The sequence below is a fragment of the Balaenoptera ricei genome, chromosome 4, assembly GCF_028023285.1.
Source record: "Balaenoptera ricei isolate mBalRic1 chromosome 4, mBalRic1.hap2, whole genome shotgun sequence".
NCBI lineage: Eukaryota > Metazoa > Chordata > Mammalia > Artiodactyla > Balaenopteridae > Balaenoptera > Balaenoptera ricei.
In genome coordinates, this window is record NC_082642.1 from 15,486,149 (window position 1) to 15,511,559 (window position 25,411).

The 25,411-nt window shown below is 37.9% G+C and overlaps 1 protein-coding gene across 4 annotated transcripts in view; it reads left to right on the plus strand.

Moving 5' to 3' along the window:
• Positions 1-25,411, plus strand: part of GK5 (glycerol kinase 5) — a 76,462-nt gene that overhangs the window by 33,502 nt on the left and 17,549 nt on the right. For all 4 annotated transcript variants that reach the window (XM_059921888.1, XM_059921890.1, XM_059921887.1 and 1 more), the window contains exons 4-11: positions 3,869-3,962; positions 8,470-8,601; positions 16,475-16,550; positions 17,120-17,181; positions 17,638-17,711; positions 17,915-17,975; positions 19,372-19,498; positions 20,800-20,904. In XM_059921888.1, the coding sequence (XP_059777871.1) occupies positions 3,869-3,962; positions 8,470-8,601; positions 16,475-16,550; positions 17,120-17,181; positions 17,638-17,711; positions 17,915-17,975; positions 19,372-19,498; positions 20,800-20,904 (731 nt within the window). The remainder of the gene's footprint in view (positions 1-3,868; positions 3,963-8,469; positions 8,602-16,474; positions 16,551-17,119; positions 17,182-17,637; positions 17,712-17,914; positions 17,976-19,371; positions 19,499-20,799; positions 20,905-25,411) is intronic.

Sequence of the window (25,411 nt, forward strand, 5' to 3'; positions counted from 1 at the left end):
CTCTAGGAGCACAGGCTTCAGTAGTTGTGGCTCGCAGGCTCAAAGAGTGCAGGCTCAGTAGTTGTGGCTTGCGGGCTCCAGAGCGCAGGCTGAGCAGTTGTGGCTCATGGGCCCAACTGCTCGGCGGCATGTGGCATCCTCCCAGACCAGGGCTCGAACCTGCGTCTCCCACATTGGCAGGCAGATTCCCAACCACTGCGCCACCAGGGAAGCCCCAGCAATGACTTCTTAAATGACATCAAAAGTACAGCTAACAGGGACTTCCCTGGCAGTCCAGTGGTTGGGATTTTGCGCTTCCAAAGAAGGGGGTGCAGGTTCGATCCCTGGTCAGGGAACTAAGATTCCGCATGCCGCACGGCCAAAATAAGATTTAAAAAAAAAAAAAGAAAAAGTGCAGCTAACAAATGAAAAAAATAGATAAGTTGAATTTTATCAAAATTAAAAACTTTTGTGCATCAAAGAATACTCTCAAGATATTTTCATCTATTTATGATGAGTAATTTTTCTTTAATTTTCTTAACTATTGGAACTGTCCAAAGTAGAAACTGAGAATAGCCCTAAATTTAATACAGAATAATAAGAAATAAAGTCGTGCTGAAATTATTTTGACATAACATATAATTTGCATTTTAAAAATGTCTGAAAAACTTTATAGCCATTGATATCTTAAATCTACAGTTAGATATCTGAAAACTGACTGAAGCATGTAATATGCAAGGTATGTGTCTTGGTATGTTTGGTTTGTAATTTAAGATGGAGGACTAAAACAATAGGAGAGGGACTTCCCTGGTGGCACAGTGGTTAAGAATCCACCTGCCAGTGCAGGGGACACAGGTTTGAGCCCCAGTTCGGGAAGATCCCACATGCTGCGGAGTAGCTAAGCTCGTGCGCCACAACTACTGAGCCTGCGCTCTGGAGCCCGCAAGCCACAGCTACTGAGCCCGCGTGCCTAGAGCCTGTGCTCCACAACAAGAGAAGCCACCGCAGTGAGAAGCCTGTGCACCGCAACGAAGAGTAGACCCCTCTTGTTGCAACTAGAGAAAGCCTGTGCGCAGGAACGAAGACCCAACACAGCCAAAAATAATTAAATAAAAATAAATAAATAAAAAAATTTATTAAAAAATAACAATAGGAGAATCACTTCTCTGATTTGTAGTAATGATAATCGTGATCGTTTGGATCACTAAAGGAAAAAGAAGTACCATGTTCATGATATATGTGAATGTATGTGAATGCTGTGATCCCATTAATATGTGAATGCTGTGATCCCATTAATAAAGGTGAAAAACAGAAAGAAAAAAAAAAAGGACACTTTAAAGTAAGTGAAAGCTCATAAAATGGGAGAAAATATTTGCAAATCATATATTTGATAAAGAATTAATATCCAGAGAATATAAATAACTGACAGCTCAGCAACAACACCAAAGCCTAAACCTAATTCATAAATGGACAAAGGGTTTAAATAATATTCAAATGGTCAACTAGCACATGAAAAGATGCTCAATATCATTAGTCACTGGGGAAATGCAAATCAAAACCACAATGAGATACCACTTCACATCTCCCAGGATGGCTATAATTTTTAAAATGTAAACTAACAAGTGTTGGTGAGGATATGGAAAAATTGGAACTCTTACATACTGGTTGCTGGAATGTCAAATGGTGCAGCCGCTGTGGAAAACGGTTTGGCAGTTCCTCAGAAACTAAACATAGGGGACTTCCCTGGTGGCGCAGTGGTTGAGAGTCCGCCTGCCAATGCAGGGGACACGGGTTTGAGCCCTGGTCCGGGAATATCCTACATGCCGCGGAGCAGCTAAGCCCATGCACCACAACTGCTGAGCCCACGTGCTGCAACTACTGAAGCCCGTGAGCCTAGAGCCCGTGCTCCGTAACAAGAGAAGCCACCACAATGAGAAGCCCTCGCACCACAGCAAAGAGTAGTCCCCGCTCACCACAACTAGAGAAAGCCCCCGTGCAGCAATGAAGACCCAACACAGCCAAAAATAAATAAATTAATTAATTAAAAAGAAACTAAACACAGAATTATCATATGACCCAACAATTCTAGTCCTAGGTATATACCCAAAGAAATTGAAAACAGGGACTCAGATATTTGTACAGCAGTGTTTATAGCAGCATTATTTACAGTAGGAAGAAGCTGGAAACAGCCCAAGTGTTTGGAAATAGTGCTGATGGTTACACAACATTAATGCCACTGTACTGTGCACTTAAAAATGATTGAAATGGTAAATTTTATGTTATGTATATTTTACCACAATTTAAAAAAGAGAGTCAAAGGATAGAGAGTGTGTAAAGGCAAGTTATTAAAGTGATAGACCATGTAAGTAAGCCTAGTAGGAAAGTAAGCCTAGGAGGGGTTGGTAAGAAGGAAAGGGAATGTTTGAGGGATTAAAGGATGCAGTAAGTTTGAAGGGAAGGTATTTAGGGGGTAAGAGTGAGAGAACTGAAATAATAGCAAGAAGTACTGACTGATATATTAGAATGTTAGGATTTCTTTTTCTTTTTCTTTTTTTTTTGGTTAATTTGCCTTATTTATTTATTTATTTTTTAGCAAATTGGGATTGCAATATATGTAAAGTTTTTATCCTGATTTTTTTCCCTTTAATATTATACTGTGGGCATTTCCCTGTCATTAACCTGTTTTTTTGTGTGTTTCAGGTGTATAGCAAAGTGATAGAATTTGGTGGTAGAATGTTTCCAGGTGATAGAGTTGAGGATGTAACCATGGGTGAGGACTGCTTAAAAAGAGTGGGAAATGACAGTCTTGGGAATTGAACGTGGTCACAGTCACACAGGAGGAGGCCTGGAGGGAGCACAGAAGGCCAGCCTGGGCTGGATGTTGAAGCTGAGTGGATGGCAGTGGTTGATTTGTAGGAGCCTCAAAGAATAAAGAGTTTATTTCTATTCTATTTCTTAGTGCTGTGCTTTTATTGTAGTATTGACCCAGAGTTTGTTGAATTTCTTTTTCTTGGACAAATTTTGGGAAGCCTGGGTAGGTTGCCAGTCAGGGGCTGAACCAGTCCTAAAGTTGAGAGGTATAAAACAGGCTCAGGGGTTTCCCTGGTGGTTCAGTGGTTAAAAATCAGCCTGCCAATGCAGGGGACACAGCTTTGAGCCCTGATCCGGGAAGATCCCACATGCCACGGAGCAACTAAGCCCGTGTGCCACAACTACTGAGCCTGCGCTCTAGACCCCGCGAGCCACAACTACTGAAGCCCGCATGCCACAACTACTGAAGCCTGCGTGCCTAGAGCCTGTGCTCTGCAAAAAGAGAAGCCATCACAATGAGAAGCCCGTGCACCGCAATGAAGAATAGCCCCCGCCCGCTTGCTGCAACTAGAGAAAGCCCACGTGCAGCAACAAAGACCCAACGCAGCCAAAAATAATAAATAAATAACCTTACAAAGAAAAAAAAACAGGCTCAGGCTACATTTTAGCTCTTCTGTAGGTACAGAAGTTTTTATCTGATTGTGTATATTAAGATAAGTACAATGAAAAGAGAAAGTACTGGCTTCTTTTTCTTGCTTTTAAAATTGTATAAGCAAGTCTTTGAAGGCTTTTCATCAGTTTCGTTTTTGGAAGTGTACACATTGTAATGCTTCAAAAAGAATACTTTTTGGATAGAATCTGATCTAAAATTTTATACTGTACATCACATAATTGTTAGAAAGTGTGTTCAATTTATCAAATCAAAGAGAAGAAGGCATTCAGAAAGCCCCAATTAATTAAATCATATGTTGAAATTACAGTTTGGCTTCTAATTTTGTTTTCTCTTGTGACAGATCTTTTATATAATATAGTCTCTGATTTATATTGAGTCTCAAAATACTGTTTCCATTTTTCTTAGGAAAACGGGAAAGCATTTCCACAACTTCATTAGTTGGCAAGACCTAAGAGCTATTGAACTTGTAAAATCTTGGAATAGTTCTCTTTTAATGAAGGTAATCTTTTTCTTATGTTCTGTGATTTGGATGTTACTGTTTTTCCTGTACATGTCCTTTAGCCGTAGGCAGAACTGTATCATCTACTGATGATGTCTTAGGACATTAAGAAGAGAATACACACATGCACACTCCCCACCCCAGTGAAATTTAATAGTAGTCACCCAAGGGCGTGGTGGTGGACTGAAGTCCTTAACAGCTGCACGTCAGGAACCGCTGAGGAGGTTTGGGGTGGACCAGAGGTTCACAAGTGAGTGAGAATTCATTCCTGTTCCTGGAGAAATCGAAAAAATACAGACTATGTCCAGAAAAGATACAGACTATGTCCAGATTTTATCATCTTTTGTTATAAAAATGGTTAATGGATATTGAGAGAGATAACTAGCTTACTGCCACAAGCTTTCACCATGATGCCTGGCAAATGATGACGCTGATGATGACAGTGACAGCAGTAGTGGCATCTCACTCCGAAGTGTGAGACTACCGAGTTAAAGAGCGAGACAATTTTCCAGCTGCTCACATATGGTGAAACCTGCAATATTTGGTCTTACAATCAGTATTGCATATGGATTGTTCTAATGCTTCTAATGTCGCACAGTTAAATGCCTTCTCAGTTAGGCTGCCTCTACCAGGTGGCGCATGGGGAGTATCCGGAGCATCAGTTTTCCTTGATAAGTGTTCGGAGACATTAATTTTATATGAAAACAAACTTGAATACATTATAGAATATGACAGCAATGCACGAGTGAAACAAATCTGCCATAGGCTCACCCACAATGATTTTTTTTGTTAGTTTAATATATAAAAATGCACCTTGCTTTAATAACTTGTGAGGCTGAATACCGAGAGGTGCTGTTTATGGGAAAGATAAACGTAAGAGTAAGAGTAAGAGTTGAGAGTAAGAGAGTTGAAAGTGGTTATAAGGAAATATTGAGTAAGAGAGTTGAAAGTGGTTATAAGGAAATATTGTGAACTTTGATATAATTTAAAATTATACTATTTATAATGTGCAGTGTTATACTTTAATATATAATTTTAGTTTTTAATAGGTCAAGTCATTAGATGTTCCTTAAGTTAGTCAGTGAGGTGTTTGATAAAACTTTTATTCCTTTTAAAATAAATTGTGAAAACATTTATTTCTGTAGTATAAGCCCCAGATCTCAAATTGTGATGAAAAACTGACATCAAGCACAAAACTGAGCATTTAAAGCACTTGTCTACTTGATATTGAACAGGTATATGATATAAGTTTTGGCCTCTCTTAGCAGAGAAATGCACACAAACAGGCTCATGGAGTTTAGCGCACAAAATTGCAGAGCTGGTCCTGCCAGTGAAGGAACTCTACCCTATAATCATCCTTTTCCAGATGCTTATGGTCTGTTGACTCAGGTTCTTGGAAATGTTTAGGGAGGATGTGCCAGAGCTGGCACCAAGGTCGTGCGTTTAGCCAAGGCTGCCCGCAGGCAAAGTGGTGAAGTAATTGAGGCGTGGTGGCAATCTCCTGGCACCACAGTTTCCTCCAGTCACGCCAGGCACCCATGCTTCCTCTCACTGTTCCGATTCTTGCCTGTTGGTTGCTAAGGCTTCTCTTTGCTTTTAGCATAAAAGTCCCAACTCCTTACCAGAGTTTGACCCTGTCTCCAGCTCTGACCCCTTCCCAGACCCCTCTCTCCCTGAAGTTGCTAAGGATTAGGCTCCAGCCTTGCCAGCCCTCAAGCCCTTTCTTACCTGAAGGCCCTCGTGTCTGCAAGGGGCTCTCTCTGCCACCATGGCTGGGTGCTTCTCATCCTTCAGGGCCCAGCCTCACCACCACCTCCTCTGTGGGAGCCCTTCTCTGCCATCCTATTCATAGTAGCGCTCCTCACACCCCCAGTCCGATCTCTATTACTGTCCTTTATTTCTTTCACAGCACTCATCAAATTTCAGAGACTCTGAGATGTACATTTCTTAATTGAAGTTTTAATTGAGGTCATTGTAGACTCACATGCAGTTGTAAGAAATAATACAGAGATCCCTTACAGGCTTTGCAGTTTCTCCCAGTGGTAACATTTTACAGAACTATAGCATAATGTTACAACCAGGATATTGACATTAATATAATCCGTAGATCTTATTCAGATTTCCCCAGTTTTACTTGTACTCACTTCCGTTTGTAGGTATGTGTATGTGTTTTAGTTTCTATACAGTTTTTCCCATATGTTCACTTATCTATCACCGCAAGGATGATGAACAGACGGGGAACAGTTCCATCACTACAAGGATCCCTCCCTCATGTTGCTTTTCACAACCACATCCACTGCTCTCCTGTGTACCTCCCCACCCTCTCCCATCCCTAGCTCCTTGCAACCACTAATCTGTCCTCCATTACACATTTTTCTCAATTCAAAAATGTTATATATGTGGAATCATGCAGCATAAAATATTTTTTTGATTTGCTTTTTTCACTTAGTATGATTCTCTGGAGAATGCAGGTTGTTACATGTATCAATAGCTTGTTTCCTCTTTATTGCAGAGTTGTATTCAGTGGTAAATGTACCACCTGTTGAGGGACATCTCTGCTAATTCCAGTTTTGGGCTATGACAAATAAAGCTGTTATGAACATTTGTTTATGGAATTTTATGTGAACATAAGTTTTCATTTCTCTGAGATAAATACCTCAAGAGGATGATTGCTAGGTTATAGGGTAACTGCATGTTTTATTTTGTAAGAAACTGCCATACTTTTTCCCCAAGTGGTTGTACCATTTGCATTCCCACCAGCAATGTATGAGTTATAAGACATACATTTTTTTTCCAATTTTGAAAAGGATGATTTTTAACTAGGATACATTGTCTAATCATCCGGGGTTTTTCGGTCATTTTAACCATAAATTATATCTTACAATTGTCATAATTTAACTAGCAGGATTTTTTTCTTTTTTGCTAGTACATTAAATAGTGGTTCATCTTACAACCAGTGTCTTCTTAGATTATCTCATTTATTGATTTGATTAAGTATTTGTCTGTCTCTTCCCACTAGAATGTAAATTTCAAGAAGGCAGTGATTCTGCCTCTTGTTCACTCTGTTTTCTCAGGACCTAGCGCAGTTCTTGGTACATGGAAGGTACTCAATAAATATTTGTTAAATATATGAACAAAGGTGTTCCTCATTCATATGTTGACTAAAAGTGCAGGTATTAGAACTCTTAGTACTTTTTGTGTGCCCCCGCCAAAGTATCTGCATTTTAACAGAAGATCCCTGAAGGATCCTAAATCTAAGTTTTTATACAGAAAAGTATAGTTGCTTATGGAAGAAGAACTCACTTCAGTTTGAAATGTTTCTTAACATATAACACATCAGAAGAAGGATTCTGGGTGTTCACCTTAAATACTTTTAAAAAGTCTTATATTTAATAAGTAATGTAAAATATAAGGAAGTGCAGAAGGTTTGAGTACTGAACAGGGTGAAAAGGAGGGTACAGACTTTCAGTTATACGATGAATAAGGTCTGGGGATCTAATGCATAATATGGTGACTAGTTCATAATACTGTACCTTATAACTGAAATTTGCTAAGGGAGTAGAACGTAAGTGTTCTCACCAAAAAGAAAAAAAGGTGAAAATAATGAAAATGAGCCTCATTGTTCAAAAAAAAAAAAGGACAAAACTGAAATGTAGAGAGAACTGAGTCTACACATTTCTTGATTGATGCATTATGCTAAAAATGAAAGAAAAATAAATTTATTTCTATTTTAAATAAATAAACCAAAATCTTTCCATTTATTTTGGGGAGGGATGGGAATAATAGGAAAAAATGCAAAAAGTAGGTAAATTCTCTATAAATGAATGTTTTGTGAAACATCAGTTTCAGAAGTTGAATTGTCCATCTGCATCCTTCTAGTTAGGTAGCAGGATAAGGGTTTATTTTACTGTTGTTTTTTGGGTGTTTTTTAATATGTCTTACAAACCTTAAAGCTCAATGCTAGTTTTCTGTATAAGGCTTTTTTTTTTTTCAGTTAAAGATTTTACATACGAAGAAGTAAGTTGAAAGCTGTATGTTTCATCTTCAATCATTAGATAAATATAAATAGTATTAAATAAAATCTCTTATCCCAAATTTTAAGCACTTCATGTGTAGGGGAGCTTCCCTTCTGGGTTAATAGTAACTTGATTAAAAATATATTTCTAATAGAAAAATAGCCTTTTCCCTTGACTCTCTACCTTTACTTCCATAGTTAAAAATAGGTAAAGAGGTAGAAAACAGTTATTTTTAAAAGACTTTTATAAGTACTTGAGCCTCTAGTGTTTGCTAAAGAAGTTCATAGTAGATGTGTCACATTTCATATTTTAGAATGCAAATTGTCCTCTTAGGGTGCTTTGCTTGATCTCCTTAAGTGCTGAGAACACTTTATAAGTAGTTAAATAAATTGTTTGCTATTGGGTTGGTTTGCATGTATATGAAATTTAATATAGAAACATCAAACACCATTAAATGCATTTTCCTAAAATATCTTTTTTTAAAAAAATAGCTCATACACAGTTCCTGCCGAGTGCTGCACTTCGTCACTAGAAGTAAACGATTTTTAGCAGCCAGTTTGTTCACTTTCACAACCCAGCATGTTTCTTTGAGATTGGCCTGGATTTTGCAGAACCTGACTGAGGTAAGGAAAGAGTGTGCATGTGTGTGTGTGTGTGTGTGTGTGTGTGTGTGTGTGTGTGTGTGTCTAGATTATGGGGATAAAAAAATGCAAGGAATAAAGATAATAATTTGATTTTTTTGAGGGAAAATTAAGTGTCCACCACATTGGGATGGAAGACAAGGAATCCTTACTCAATTTGGTTTTTTTAAACCTTTTTATTGTGAGTCATGGCACATATAGAAAAGTGAACAAAACAAAAATGTATCACTCAGTGATATTTTGTGGAGCAAATATCTGTGTAACACTACTCAAATCAAGAACTAGAACACTGTGGAACTATGTATTACATTTTCTTTCTACTTTTACAATTTACATGTTTATTCCTCAACACTACACTTTAGCTTTCTTTGCCTGAATATTTTTGAATTTTGTAAATGGAATCATACAGTGCTTATTCTTTTGTGTCTGACTCCTTTTGCTTAACATTATATTTGTTAAATATGCCCAAATTGTATGTAAATTAATTTCCTTATATTTTCATTGCTATTTAGTGTTCAGAATATGATTTTACGTAGTTTATCCATTTATCCATTTTGTTCATGTACATTTGAGTTATTTCCAAATGTACATTTTGGGCCATTATGAATAATGCTATGTAAATGCGTTTCTGCTGTGTCTATACATGGGAATGGAATTTTTAGGGCATGAATGTGTATATATATTTTCACCTTTAGTGGATAATATCAAACATTTTCCCACAGTTTTTGACAATTTACACACCCCTCATCAGTGAAGGAGGGAATTTATAATTTCATTTACCATCATAATTGATATTATCAGTCTTTTTAATTTTAGCCATTTTGGTGGGTAGGTAGTGATATTTCATTGTGGTTTTAGACTGGATAAAAAAGCAAAATCAAACTATATGCTGTCTTACGGGAGACATACTTTAGATTCAAAACTACAAATCAGTTAAAAGTAAACGGATGGAATCTATGAAACAGAAACAGACTCACAGACATAGAGAAGACAGGCTTGTGGTTGCCAGCGGGGAGGGGGAGTGGGGAGGGAAGGATTGAGTGGTTGGGATTAGCACATGCAAACTAGTATATATAGGATGGATAAACAACAAGGTCCTACTGTATGGTGCAGGGAACTATATTCAATATCCTGTGATAAACCATAATGGAAAAGAATATGAAAGAGAATGTATATATATGTATATATGAATATGAAAGAGAATATATATATATGTATATAGAATCACTTGGCTGTACAGCAGAAATTAACACAACATTGTAAATCAACTATACTTCAATAAAATATTTTTTTAAAAAGCAAATGAATGGAAAAGATTTCCTTGCAAACAGCAACCACAAGCTAAGTGACTATGCTAATATCAGACGAAACAAACTTTAAAAACAAACAAAAAAATGTTACTAGAGAAAAAGAAGGGCATTTTGTAATAAGAAGAAGTCAATCCATCAGAAATATATAACAATTGGGACTTCCCTGGCATTACAGTGGTTAAGACTCCACACTTCCACTGCAGGGGGCACAGGTTCCATCCCTGGTCGGGGAAGATCCTGCAGGCTGAGCTGCGCAACCAAAAAATATATATATAACAATAATGCACCTAATAACAGTGCTCCAAAATACAGGAAGCAAAAACTGACAGAACTGAAGGTGTAAATAAACAATTCATCAGTGCTAGTTAGAACAACTAGAGAGAAGATCAACAGGGAAATAGAAAACTTGAACAACAGCATAAACCAACTAGACCTAATAGACATTTATGGAAAACTAATAACAGCAGAATATACATCCTTCTTAAGTGTACATGGAACCTGCGCCAGGATAGAACATATGCTACACCATAATACAAGTCTCAATAAATTTGAAAGGACTGAAATTATACAAAGTATTCCTATGACTACAAAGGAATGAAATTAGAAATAAGTAGCAAAAAGAAATTTGGGAAGTTCAAAAATATGTGGAAATTAAACAAAGCACTTTTAAATAATCAATGGGTAAAAGAAGAAGTATCAAGAGAAATTAGAAAATACTTTGAGATAAATGAAAATGAAAATGAAAACACAGTATACTAAGATATGATGTAGCAGGAGTAGTCTTTACAGGGAAATTTAGAACAAGACTGTATTACATAGAGAGACTACATGAAAACAAATCTAATATTCTCCCTTAAGACACTGGAAAAAGGTGAGCAAACTAAACCCAAAGCAGGCAGAAGGAAAGTAATATAAAGGCTAGAGTGAAAATTGATGAAATAGAGAATAGAAAAACAGTTGAAAAAATCAACAAAACCAAAAGTTGGTTTGAAAAGATTAGCTAGACTGACAACGAGAAAAAAAGAGAGAGAAAGATCCAAATAACTGAAATTATGAATGAAAGAGGGAACATTAATTCCAACTTCACAGAAGTACAAAACACTATTAAGCAATACTATGAACAAGTGTATGCCAAATTAGATAACTTAGAAAAAATGGAAAAATTCCTAGAAATGCACAGACTACCCAAACTGACTCAAGAAGACATATACAAGCGGAATAAATCTTCTGTCCTTTAAAAAAATTAGTACATGTTAATTTTAGAGGAGTTTTAGGTTTACAGAAACATTGAGCAGAAAGTACAGAGTTCCCATATTCCCCCCAACATGGTTTTCCTGTTATTAATATCTTGCATTAATATGCTACATTTGTTGCAATTGATGAATCAGCAGTGACACATTACTATAAAATGTTATTAATGTAATGTATCTATGATTACAGTATCATACAAAATAGTTTCACTGCCTAAAAATACCCTGCACTTCATTTATTCATCCCTCTCCTCTTACCCCTGAACCCCTGGCAACCACCAATTTTCTTTTTTTAACTGTCTTTATATAGTTTTGCCTTTTCCAGAATGTTGTATAGTTGGAATCATACAGAATGTAGCCTTTTCAGACTGGCTTCTTTCACTTAACAATATGCATTAAAGGTTTCTCCATGTCTTTTTGTGGTTTGATAGCTCATTTCTTTTTACCACTAATTAGTATTTCATTGTGTAGATGTATCACAGTGTGTTTATCCAGTCAGCTATTGAAGGATATCTTGTTGCTTCCAGTTTTTGGCAATTATGAATAAAGCTGCTGTAACATTTGTGTGGAGGTTTTTGTATGAACATAAATTTTCACCTCGTTTGGGTAAATACCTAGGTATGCGATTGCTGGATCATATGGTAAGACTATGTTTAGCTTTGTAAGAAACTGCCAAATTGTCTTCCAAAGTGGTTGTACCATTTTGCATTTCTACCAGCAATGAATGGGAGTTGCTTCACATCCTTGCTAACATTTGATGTCAGTGTTTTGGATTTTAGCCATTCTGATAGGTGTGACGCAGTATCTCATTGGTTTAATTTGCAATTCCCTAATACAGGGGGTCCCTAACCACTGGTACTGCTCGGCGGCCTTTTAGGAACGGGGCTGCACAGCAGGAGGTGAGTGGTGGGCAAGCAAGCGAAGCTTCATCTGCCGCTCCCCATCGCTCCCCATCACTCGCATTACCGCCTGAACCATCCCCCACCCCCCGTCCGTGGAAAAATTGTCTTCCATGAAACTGGTCCCTGGTGCCAAAAAGGTTGGGGACCCGCTGCTCTAATAGCATATGATGTACAAATATGACTCTACTCTCATTTCTTTTCCTTTGCATTGACAAGGACCTCCAGGATATATTGACTAGAAGGGATGACTACAAACATCCTTTTCTCATTCCTGATCTTGGAACAAAAGCTTTCAACATTTCACATTTAGTATAAATTTCTTTAGCTATCCTTTATCAAATTAAGGAAATTCTCTACTCTTCCTAGTTTGCCAAGACATTTTGTCATGACTGGATGTTGACTTGATCAAACACATTTTCTGCGCTTATTATCTAGGTGTGACAACCTGCTTGGAGTTTGTAGGGTGTCTTAAATTCATTGTTAGATATCTGTTGTTGATTTGGAAAATTTCTCAGCCATTATCTTCACATATAAATTTCTGCTGCATTCTGCTTATCTTCTTTCCTTCTGAAAATCTGATTACATGTATGTTAGACCTTTTGACTAAATCCTTTTTGTCTCTCACTCTGTCTTACATATTTTCTATTCTTTGGTCTCTATGGACTTTATTCAGGATATTTTCTTCTAACCTGTCTTCCAAATCTCTTATCTCTTTGTTTCTAATGTTCTATTATGAAAACCCGTCCACTAAGTTCTTAATATTTTTAGTTCTAGAATTTCACTTTTTTTCCCCACATAATTAGCATGGTATTTTAAATTTATTTATTTATTTATTTTTGGCTGTGTTGGGCCTTCGTTTCTGTGTGAGGGCTTTCTCTAGTTGCGGCGAGCAGGGGCCACTCTTCATCGCGGTGCGCGGGCCTCTCACTATCGCGGCCTCTCTTGTTGCGGAGCACAGGCTCCAGACGCGCAGGCTCAGTAGTTGTGGCTCATGGGCCTAGTCGCTCCATGGCATGTGGGATCTTCCCAGACCAGGGCTCGAACCCGTGTCCCCTGCATTGGCAGGCAGATTCTCAACCACTGCGCCACCAGCGAAGCCCTAGCATGGTATTTTAAAAGTCCCTGGCTATTAATTCCAATATCTGTAGCTCCTATGGACTGTCTCTTTTTCCTCCCCCCACCCCCCACAATGTTCTATTGTTTCCTTGTATGCCTGGTTACTTAACTGGTTTTTTAAAAAAATTTTAAGCCACTTTATTGAGGTATGATTATTGGCATACAAATAGCTATGCATATTTAATGCATACAACTTGATGAGTTTGGTGAACCTGGCTACTTGTTTGTATGTATGTGTGTGTATATATATACATATATATGTGTGTGTGTGTGTGTATGTGTGTGTATATATATATGAACTAGACATTATATTTGTGAGCTTGTGTGTAGAAATTATGAGAGCTTTAACATATCTTGCTCTGGATAGTATCTATGTATGCTTCTTCCATTCTTCTATGCACCAGCATTATCTCAACCCAATTTAATGATTGAGTTGGTTCAAAGCTGAGTTGGAGTTCCTATAAGAGCCCATCCTTCTAGTTTACCCTTTCTCCTAGGGTAGAGCCATTTGGAGTCTTAACCCAATGTGCGGAGGATTGCCCTTGGTCCTCCTACCTTAGGAAGCCCTGATACCTACTCTGTGTCCCTCTAGCCTCACAAGGGTCTACTACCTATCAATCAGAGGACCTGGCTTTCAAATATTTTTTTAATAAATTTACTTATTTGATTTATTTATTTTTGGTTGCATTGGGTCTTTGTTGCTGTGCGCGGGCTTTCTCTGGTTGCAGCGAGCAGGGACTACTCTTCTTTGTGGTGCGTGGGCTTCTCATTTCGGTGGCTTCTCTAGAGCATGGGCTCTAGGCACACAGGCTTCAGTAGTTGTGGCACCCAGGCTCAGTAGTTGTGGCACACGGGCTTAGTTGCTCCGTGGCATGTGGGATCTTCCCGGACCAGGGCTTGAGCCTGTGTCCCCTGAATTGGCAGGCAGATTCTTAACCACTGCACCACCAGGGAAGCCCTCAAGTATTTTTTGAATGAGCAAATGAACTTACTACCTGGCACGCATTATTGCTACTTGCTGAAATTCAGATTAACCTTTGTCTAATCTGAAACAAATTTTAGAATCACAATTTCTAAATTTAAGAATAGTTTGAAATCTAATAATATTACTTTAAGTACTCCATATTTAAGTGGTATAGTACTTGACTCTTCAAAATACTTGTTATAAGTAATCTACAGATGACTTATTTTTTTGGAACTCATGTCATCTGTCTTCATTTTATTGATCCTTTCTACTGTTAAAATATGATTCATTCTTAAATGTCTCCATTTGCTGTTTATTTAAATCTCATTTATTTAGCAAGCTTTATTTTTTTAACATCTTTATTGGAATATAATTGCTTTACAGTGTTGTGTTAGTTTCTGCTGTATAACAAAGTGAATCAACTATATGCATATGTATATCCCCATATCTCCTCCCTCTTGCCTCTCTCTCCCACTCTCCGTATCCCACCCCTCTAGGTGGTCGCAAAGCACTGAGCTGATCTCCCTGTGCCATGCAGCTGCTTCCCACTAGCTCTCTATTTTACATTTGGTAGTGTATATATGTCACAGCTACTCTTTTACTTCGTCCCAGCTTACCCTTCCCCCTCCCCGTGTCCTCAAGTCCATTCTCTGCATCTGTGTCTTTATTCCTGTCTTGCCCCTAGGTTCATCAGAACCGTTTTTTTTTTAGATTCCACATATATGTGTTAGCATACGGTATTTGTTTTTCTCTTTTTGACTTCACTCTGTATGACAGACTCTAGGTCCATCCAGCTCACTACAAATAACTCAATTTCGTTTCTTTTTATGGCTGAGTAATATTCCATTGTATATATGTGCACATCTTCTTTATCCATTCATCTGTTGATGGACACTTAGGTTGCTTCCATGTCCTGACTATTGTAAATAGAGCTACAGTGAACATTGTGGTACATGACTCTTTTTGAATTATGGTTTTCTCAGGGTATATGCCCAGTAGTGGGATTGCTGGGTCATATGGTAGTTCTATTTTTAGTTTTTTAAGGAACTTCCATACTGTTCTCCATAGTGGCTGTATCAATTTACGTTCCCACCAACAGGGCAAGAGGGTTCCCTTTTCACCACACCCTCTCCAGCATTTATTGCTTGTAGATTTTTTGATGATGACCATTCTGACAGGTGTGAGGTGATGCCTCATTGTAGTTTTGATTTGCATTTCTCTAATGATTAGTGATGTTGAGCATCTTTTCATGTGTTTGTTGGCAGTCTGTATATCTTCTTTGGAGAAATGTCTATTTAGGTCTTCTTCCCATTTTTGGATTGGGTTGTTTGTTTTTTTGATATTGAGCTGCTTGTATATTTTGGAAATTAATCCTTTGTTAGTTGCTTTGTTTGCAAATATTTTCTCCAATTTTTTTTTTTAACATGTGCTATATGAAAGGAACCCTCCTAGGTGCTGGGGTTATAAATGCAATCTAGTTCCTGCTCGTAAGGAGCTTAGGGAAGTAATGATGCTGTGAGATAATGGCTATATGGAAGATGTCCGCGTGGTAGTGGGTTAGGCACACCCAAGAAATGCTAGTCTTGAAGGACAAATAGGAGTTGAAGAGGTGATCAATTAGGATTTGCGGAATTGTTTTCCAGCAAGTTAATGATATCTTTACAAGCATGCCAATTTCTCTATTAGCTAGTTTAAAGAGGTTTTGATTCTTTTGTTTCCTTTGGCAGATTTTTTCTGTGACATTCCAGGTAAGTAATATTTTAGGCTTTAAAGGCCATGAGGATTCTGTCAAAAACAGTCTGCCATCGTAGCACGAAAGTAGCCATAAATAATACATAAATAAATGAGCATGGCTGTGTTCCAGTAAAACTTTATTTAAGGACATGGAAATTTGAGTTTCATATACTTCTCATGTGTCACAAGGTATTCTTTCTGGTCTTTTAACCACTATAAAATTACAAAAACGTTCCTAACTTGAGATACAGACAACAGGTTGGATTTGACCTGTGAGCCATACTGTGCCATGCCATTTTAGACTTTCTATATTTAGACATATTTGTATATCTAAACTAAAAAAGAGGTATACTTTGTTTTTTTCATCACAAAAGTAAACATTCTTGGTGTAAAACTAAAGCCTTTCATACCCTATAGTAATTGCTTAGAACCATTGGGGATAAATTCTAGAAATTATTTCTCTATGTATATATTAATTTTTATTAAAAATGGGATTATATTGTATTTAGTGGTTGGCACTTAGTCATGCACTTAATAATTTAGCCTTTTGAATTGATTTTGTGCTTCTGTGTTTTCAAGGTGCAAAAGGCAATTGAAGAAGAAAATTGCTGCTTTGGGACTATTGATACCTGGTTGTTACATAAGCTCACAAAAGGTAAAGATGATTTGATAGATCTGTATCTCAAGTAAGTGGCATTTGACTGACAGAAATAATTTATCTGAAAAAAGTGGAAGTTTGAAACTTTTTCCCCCATATCCCAGACATACTGTTTCTTTGGTACCGTAGTAACTTCATATTATACTAAAGCTAGATTAATTTCAGATTTGTTCTAAGAAGAGGGTGATTTTAAAATTGTGATGAAACCTCAAACATAAGACCGAGGAACAGTCGTAATTTTGAGAGTGGTAAGACTTGAGTTCAATTCCTGATCTGCCACTTTGCAACTATACCTGTAGTATAGCTATAGGTAATCACGTTGCTTCTCTGAGCCCCTTTCCACATCTTTAAATTGGGAATCATGATATGGAAACGTGCCTGAAAGTGCTTTGGTAAAGTATAAAATTTCAAAAAGGTTTAGTGGGAAATTGCTTTGGAGACTTTGCACTGGAAATACACATTTTGTAATGAATTTGAGGGCAGACAAAGGTCGAGACTATAAACTAGGGATAGGTGTTGATTTATACTACCTGATCATAAATAAATCATTTCCAATATAAATTTAGGTTCTGAATTTGCCACAGATTTTTCAAATGCCAGTACAACTGGACTTTTTGACCCATATGAGGTAAAGTTTTTTTCCCTTCTTCTTTTTTTTTTTTTGAATTTATTTATTTTATATATTTTACTTTTGGCTGCATTGGGTCTTCATTGCTGTGCGCAGGCTTTCTCTAGTTGTGTTGAGCGGGGGCTACTCTTCGTTGCTGTGCGCGGGCTTCTCATTGTGGTGGCTTCTCTTGTTGTGGAGCACGAGCTCTAGGCGTGCGGGCTTCAGGGGTTATGCACGTGGGCTCAGTAGTTGTGGCTTGCGGGCTCTAGAGCGCAGGCTCAGTAGTTGTGGTGCATGGGCTTAGATGCTCCTGGCATGTGGGGTCTTCCCGGACCAGGGCTCGAACCCGTGTCCCCCGTGTTGGCAGGTGGATTCTTAACCACTGAGCCACCAGGAAAGCCCCTTCCCTTCTTTCTGAATCACCAGTTTTTCTGTAATTTAGCTTGGATTCTGATGACATGTTTCTGTGCTCAGATGTGTTGGAGTAAGCTCATCACCTCCCTGCTTTCAATCCCGCTCTCTCTCCTGCCTCCCGTGAAGGATACGAGGTAATAATCAAATCAGACATAGAAACCAGCAAAATTGTCCCTGAATTCACCTGGCCTGTGTGGGGAAAAGCATCTTATTACACGTTTGAGGTGCTTGTATGTTCATTATGTAACTTTTTGGCCTATGCTAAAAACAATTTGCTGAATTTTAGAATTAATATTTCTAGAGCTATAACTTACTTTTTAACCAATTTTATTTGAAGCCACAATTTTGGATCAGTGGATGAAGAGATATTTGGCATGCCTATACCAGTAGTGGCCTTGGTAAGTAGAAAACTTGAGGGCTTCTTCTTGTATAGTATAAACTAAATGAATCTATATGAATAGTTAGGATTAGATTTAAGAAACAAAAAAGGTCCTTGCAGAATAAAGTTAAAATATATTTTTTCTTTTTAACTTAAAGGACTCTCAATATAATCAGAAGTGTTCTCCACTTTCTGGAAAGGGGACCCATGGGCCAGTGTTCTATCATGGAAATACTTTATAACCTTTTCTGACTTCTCTATATATAGTTTTTCAGAAAACTGTGTTAAATTTTTAAAAAATGTTGTATTTTGAGTAATGTGTGGCTTATTTAATACTCTGAGACAAAAACCAGTGATGGGGCCAATGCTTAGTTTATATATGATATAGTATAATGATAAACCGTGATAGGGCAATTAAAGTGAAGAAGAAATATATTTACATTTTATAAAATCCTTCATCAGCATCTACTTAGCTGGTAAAGAATTTGTGGATGAGTGCAACATTAGGTGTTTCTGGTTTTTGAGGTTTCTTTTTGATTATAGAAACTCAGATCTTGCCTTTAATTTCCTGTAACAGCTTAAACAGGAGGTATAGAGCATCTGTCCCTAGATGGACAGCCACTATGGTAGGTGGAGAAATCAAGTGAGGGGAGGGGAATTAAATTCTCAAGTTACGAATTCCTGGAGAGGATCAGTCTTGTTCAACTCCGGGTAGGCTCAGGTTTAGATTAAGGTATGGCTAGAAGACATAGATTAGTAAGAAAGCATTCTTCAGATGAGTTTTGGTCCTTAAAATATTGCTATATATATATCTACATGTAGTTACATTAACAAAATGTTATAGGGAAGTCCCTGGTGGTCTAGTGGTTAGGATTTGGCACTTTCACTGTCATGGCCTGGGTTCAATTCCTGGTTGGGGAGCTGAGATCCTGCAAGCCGTGAGATGTGGGGAAAAAAAAAAAGTTATAATTTTTTTTAACAAAAATGTATGTTTGGGAAATGTATAGTTTTAACCTACATCTACTTATACACCTATCACTCTTATTAAAAGAGAAATTTGTGTGGCCAGTTATTTTGACTAATGAATGAAAATGCTTGCAAGTTGCAAATGAACAATCTTAGTTATTTTTTTCTGGACAAATTTTATTCTGACTTTTATTTCTAAGATTATTCTTATGATACTTAAAAGTGATGGAGTAGGTTGACTGCTGAAAATTCCCGAGACATGTTAGTTATCCCCATAACGTTAGTCCTAGAGAGACTCCTATCATATAGTTGTTGCTCTCTGTTTCCTTTTTTTAAGGAAAAGGAAATAAAATGGTGAACCATGAGAATACAATAAGTAAGACAGTGGGATACAGTGAAATGGAACACTGCTAAGGGCCCAAGGTCTTATATTTGAATGTTTTTGGCAGGTTGCTGACCAGCAATCAGCCATGTTTGGAGAATGCTGCTTCCAGACAGGAGATGTGAAGTTAACCATGGGAACTGGGACATTTTTGGATATTAATACTGGAAATAACCCTCAACAGAGTGTTGGAGGTAGGTAGTTAGAATTTATCCTATTTATTAATAAAATATCCCTTCTTTTTACTTGTTTAACTTTTGTGACACTATTTTCTTATTTTATATTAAGGATATTGTCTAATATTTTTCATTATTCTTCTTAGAGACAGTTAATCCCCATTTCCCTTTTTTCGTAAATTAAAAGCACTAAAAAATGAGAAAGCTTTTATGGAAAAGTTCAGAAGGACTAGGGTATTTTGGTCAGCTTTCCAAATATTTACCTATAGTACATGTTATGTTTGTTGAAAACATCTTTCTAGGCCTCTAAAATTTCTTCTATGTGTTAGAATTTCTTCTTTTTGTTATACTTTTTGGGGGTGGTACTTCTCAACTAGTGATCCATGCATATTTAGGGTTTTAATGACAATTGCTAAGAATTTGCTCTCTCTAATGGAGGAAATCCTGGAATGCACAAACCAATAAATTTAGATTGTATAACTACACCCAGGAGGGCTTGGGGCTCTTAGTCTGAGCTCTGGTCTCCTAACATGGTTACTAAGAGGTGGATTTAAAAATGTTTTTCTTGCCTTTCATCCCCCCTAAAGTTCTTCCTTTTCCCCTAAATGGGAAAATGAAAGCTGGAAAAATGATCATTATAAAAATTAAATGAAAAAAAAAAAAAACAAAAACAGATGAATGATCATTGTTTCTATTTAGGAACCTTGTTTAGAAACTACAGATAGGGGACTTCCCTGGAGGTCCAGCGGTTAAGACTTCGCCTTCTAATGCAGGAGGTGCAGGTTCAATCCCTGGTCAGGGAGCTAAGATCCCACATGCCTTGGGACCACAAAACCAAAACATAAAACAGAAGCAGTATTGTAACAAATTCAATAAAGAGTTAAAAAAAAAATAAGAAACTACAGATAAATGCAATAGCATGGTTAGTTGTCTGACAAACCAATCTCATAATAACCTTTAATTTCTCAATTAAAATATTGTTTCTGTGTTTCTAGAGACATAGATATGCTTGTAGCTACTAAAAGCTAATATTTATTGTTTATTTTCTATGCCAGGCACTGCCCTAAGTCCTTTTTCAGTTTATTCTCATGGAAGCTCTCCGAGGTAGACCACTTTACAGTCGAGGAAACTGAGACTAGAAACTAGAAACTTGTAAGACCACAGCTAGAAAATGAGAGAGGGCTGGGATTTGAACTCAGGCAGTTTGACTCCACAGGCATACTGCTAGTTTTTGAGATAATCAAATTATTCCACTGTAGACATCTCTGTAATGAATTCACTGTTTATTGTGTGACTTATATTGTTTATTTGTTTTTAAGGCTTTTATCCATTAATTGGGTGGAAGATTGGGCAAGAAGTGGTGTGCTTAGCTGAAGGCAATGCAGGAGACACCGGTACTGCCATACAGTGGGCTCAACAGTTAGGTGAGTCGTCTGTTTCGACAGATTTCATAGGCCAGACCTAACTCAGGAAAGCCATAGGATCGCAGATCAGCACGAATGGATGATTCAAATGAAACGAAATAAAATGACATGCTAGAAGAAAATACAGGATGTTATTTTTATGACATTGGGATGGTAAAAGGCTAGGCATTAAAGCCAGATACCATAAAGAAAAAGAATAATAGATGTAAGTATAGAAAACATTAGAACGTGTAGGGAGAGATACTGTAGCAAAGTTGAAAGACAAACTGGTAAGGACAATTTGTAGCATATGTTAGAAAAATTTAAAAAGATGACCAAAAAATTGGACAAAAGGCAGAGGAATAGGTATTTTATAAATCAAGTGACTATTAAAATATGCTGTTTAAATTCAATAATCAAAGAAATACACATTTAAAAATTGATGTCTCCTATGATTGTCAGATATTAATTAGTTCTACAATGCTCAGCATTGATGGAAACATAGAGAGAAAAGTATTCTTGTTTTCCATTGGGATGAATGTTAATTAGTATGGCCTTTCTGGAGGGCAATTAGGCAACATGTATCATTTGATAGAGTACAGACCCTTGGCCCTCAGGTCTATTCTTTGTTTCCTAAGAAAATAATCATACAGGTGTGCAGAGACATGTGTACATACATGGGTGTTTAACACGGCAATTGGAAATAAGTTCCTGTCTAATAATAAAGCATTAAGTAAGTAAATGTCAGTACATCCATATAGTGCAACATTGTACAAATAACACAAATACTGTAGTCACAAATAACCGTGTAGTTGCACATCTTACTGACATGCAACATTGTCTGTGATACATTAAGGAAGGGATGAAGCAGTCACAGAACAGCCTGTATGAATGTTTTTTGCTTTTTTTTAAAAACAGCTTTTTGAGATATAATTCACATGCCGTATAATTCACTTACTTAAGGTGTACAATTCAGTATTTTTTAGTATTTTCACAGGGTTGTGTAGCCATCACCACAATCTAATTTTAGAACATTTTTGTTCTCCATAAAAGAAACCCCCTACCCATTGGTGGTGACTTCCTGTTCTACCCCCCAGCCCTAAGCTACCATTAATCGACTTTCTGTCTCTATGGATTTGCCTATTCTGGACATTTCATATGGATGGAATCAAACAATATGTGGTCTTTTGTGACTGGCTCCTTTCACTCAGCATGTAATGTTTTCAAGGTTCACCCATGTTGTAGCATGTATCATTACTTCATTTCTTTTCATTGCTGAATAATTTTCCACCATATGGATGAACCAGCATTTATCCATTCAACAGTTGATGGCCATCTGGGTTGTTTCCACTTTTTGGCTGTTGTGAATAATGAAGAGCCTATATATTATATAACCATATTTAATGCATACAGTATGTAGTGTTATATACCAAAGTATTAACAATAGTTATCTCAGATGATTAAATTATGAGGGGCTCTGGCTATCTACTTTGCTGATTTGAACTAAACTGACTTGTTTAAAGACAAAGATAATTCTGTTGGCAGAAAACATACACTTCAGGAGGAAAATGCCAATTCATTCCTTCCTTTCTTCCTTTCTCTCTCTTTCTCTATAAGCCTGCACCTGCATTATCAGTATAAGATTACTTATTAACAACAACAACAAATTGTTTATTTGGAAGCTTTTTATCACTTAAAAGTCTCTTCTTCCTTAAATGTACTTCTTTTAATTTTTTGGACATGTATCTTTAGTCAACTCAGAATTATCAGAAATAGAAAATATAGGTTACCTATTTCTTGTCTTTTAGTTATACCTTTTATTAATTTTACTCCTTCCCCCCCCCCAAAAAAAATGCAGAGAAAAAGCAGAATAATTTCACATTCCTCATTAAAAAAAAAATCATTCCCAAGTTCCTTTGACATCATGTGCACATTATCAGGGGGAATCATTTCCACTGCTTTGCTGGGTTGGGGCTCATTCACTGTGATTCTCAAGTGATGAAAACTCTTTTCTGGGAGATGGAGCTAAATGGCCCTGACCTAGAAAAGTGGTGTGATTTCCAGTGGACGCATAGGCCCCTCCTGAAGACCAGTCCCATCTCTGGCAGGAAGCAGGACCATTTGTCTGACTGGAGAAAGAGAGAATTCAGAGTTGAATTATTTACTTAAAAATTTCAATCATTGGCAGAGCTAAACATTACTGGTGTACATCTGTCTGAAATGTAAAAAAAAGTTGACCTTTATTTGAATATATCTCTTTCTGTTCTGAGAATTCACTTTAATGAGTATATCGAGAAAATAACTGAATTATGTTCAGGAGAAACACGGTGCGTAACAGCCTGAGTAACCCTGTCATTTCCTTAAAGATGTGTATTCTGAGCGTTTATGTCTGTGTGACATGCTGGGTTTGTTCCACTCTGAATGGTGGCTTCCTCCTACCCCTTTACTGGGTTGAATGCCTCAGTCGAGCTCAGGCACAAAAGCTCTTTTAAGCCACTTTCATCTTGACTTTCAGATTTATTTTCTTAATCTTTTTCACACAGGCCAATTCTCTCACTTTTTTCCCCCTTGAGTCCCAATGGGATCATCTCTTTTTCCTTTTCATCTGGTCCATCTCACTCCCCTTCACTCTTTGTTCTCTATTTTGCTATCTCAATCTTAGAAATATTTTTATGTTTTCCAGCTTTTATTCAGTTAACAAGTAATTAAGTGCTAAGTATGAACCTGGACCTGTACATGCTAGGAGACACCAGTGGATAAGACAGTCACTCCCTGCCCTCACGGAGGTTATAGTCTAGCAGGAAAGATGTATATTAAATGAATAATTGAAAAAAACAAAAGAAATTAGTGTTAAGTACCAGGAAAGAGAAGTAGAAGTAGAATCAGTGATCTCTTTCTAAAGGGAGGGCTTTGTTTGGTCTGGGGAATCAGAGGGCTTCTTTAAAGAAGTCATGTTTCAGGCTTCCCTGGTGGTGCAGTGGTTAAGAATCCACCTGCCAATGCAGGGGACATGGGTTCGAGCCCTGGCCCAGGAAGATCCCACATGCCGTGGAGCAACTCCACAACTCCACAACTACTGAGCCTGCGCTCTAGAGCTCATGTGCCACAACTACTGAGCCCGTTTGCCACAACTACTGAAGCCCTCATGCCTAGAGCCCATGCTCCGCAACAAGAGAAGCCCCTGCAATGAGAAGCCCGCGCATGGCAACGAAGAGTAGCCCCCGCTCGCTGCAACCAGAGAAAGCCCGTGCACAGCAACAAAGACCCAATGCAGCCAAAAACAATAAATAAATTAAATAAATAAATAATTTATTTTTAAAAAGTCATCTGCAACTAAAAAAAATTAAAAATAAAAAAAGAAGTCGTGTTTCACCTAGGACTGAAAGAAGAACAAGAGTGGTCGGACAGATGGAGGAAGCACTTGGTCAAGGAGCAGCCCAGGCAGAGAGGACCAGTGAAGAAGGCCCTGAGCAGGGAGAAGCATGGCCTATTTGAGGAACTGAAAGAATGCCCTATTTCTTTTCTACAACTGAGACAGTTCCCATCTCTGTTGTCCTCCGGTAACGTGGGTCAGGGGACATCTTTTCCCAAGCAATTCCACTTTTAATTGCTACATGTCACATCTGCCTGCTCCAGGCAATCCCCATCAGATTCCCAGTATACATTTTAAATTACCCAGGACTCTTGTTTACTAGAAATAAAGGAAACTGATTTCTTCTCTCTGGGTCTCTTCCTAAGAGAGATAACAGCCTCTCTCATTAGAAGAGATGAGATAAACATTCTCTCATCTAGGAACTAATTAGGTGGTGGTGAATGGTTACATGTTATTGCTAGTGAGTAGAGTCTTTGTTCATGGTCTTGCATCCCTCTTGCTTCCTGCTGGGATGACACACAGTAAGATAAATATGGCTGCAGCTGGAGTGGAGCCCAGCCATGAATGAAGCCTTGAGTTGTCAAGGAGACTGTGCAGACCCAGGGTCTGTAGAGGGCACCAACTGAGTGTTATTGGTGAAACTACCAGAGGCTGGTGAGGACCCTGTAGAAGTTCTCTATGGATTGAGCCTGCTGAGCCAAGAGAAAATCCCCTCAGATGTGGAGAAGAAAAAGCTGGGCCTCCCCACTCCTGGGAGAACCTGATAACAGTGGACGTCAGTACTGATTGGTCTGAATTGCTCCTCTTCCAGGCTAAGTGGAGAGGCCTAATCTTTCTCATACTTTGAGAAACCCGAGAGCCAAGGGTATTCATTCCCTTACCTCTCACTGCTTGCCAACCCCATAAGCCTGACCTGAAGGAGAGCACAAAGCATTCAAGAACATACAGTACCTTGAAGGAGGGTGACCAAGTTCGATAAAGCACAACAGGTGGCTCCCACAGAGGCAGATGTCATGGAGGAAACAGAAGATTAAAATAACAACAACAGTGGGCTTCCCTGGTGGCGCAGTGGTTAAGAATCCACCTGCCAATGCAGGGGACACGGGTTCGATCCCTGGTCCAGGAAGATCCCACATGCCACAGAGTAGCTAAGCC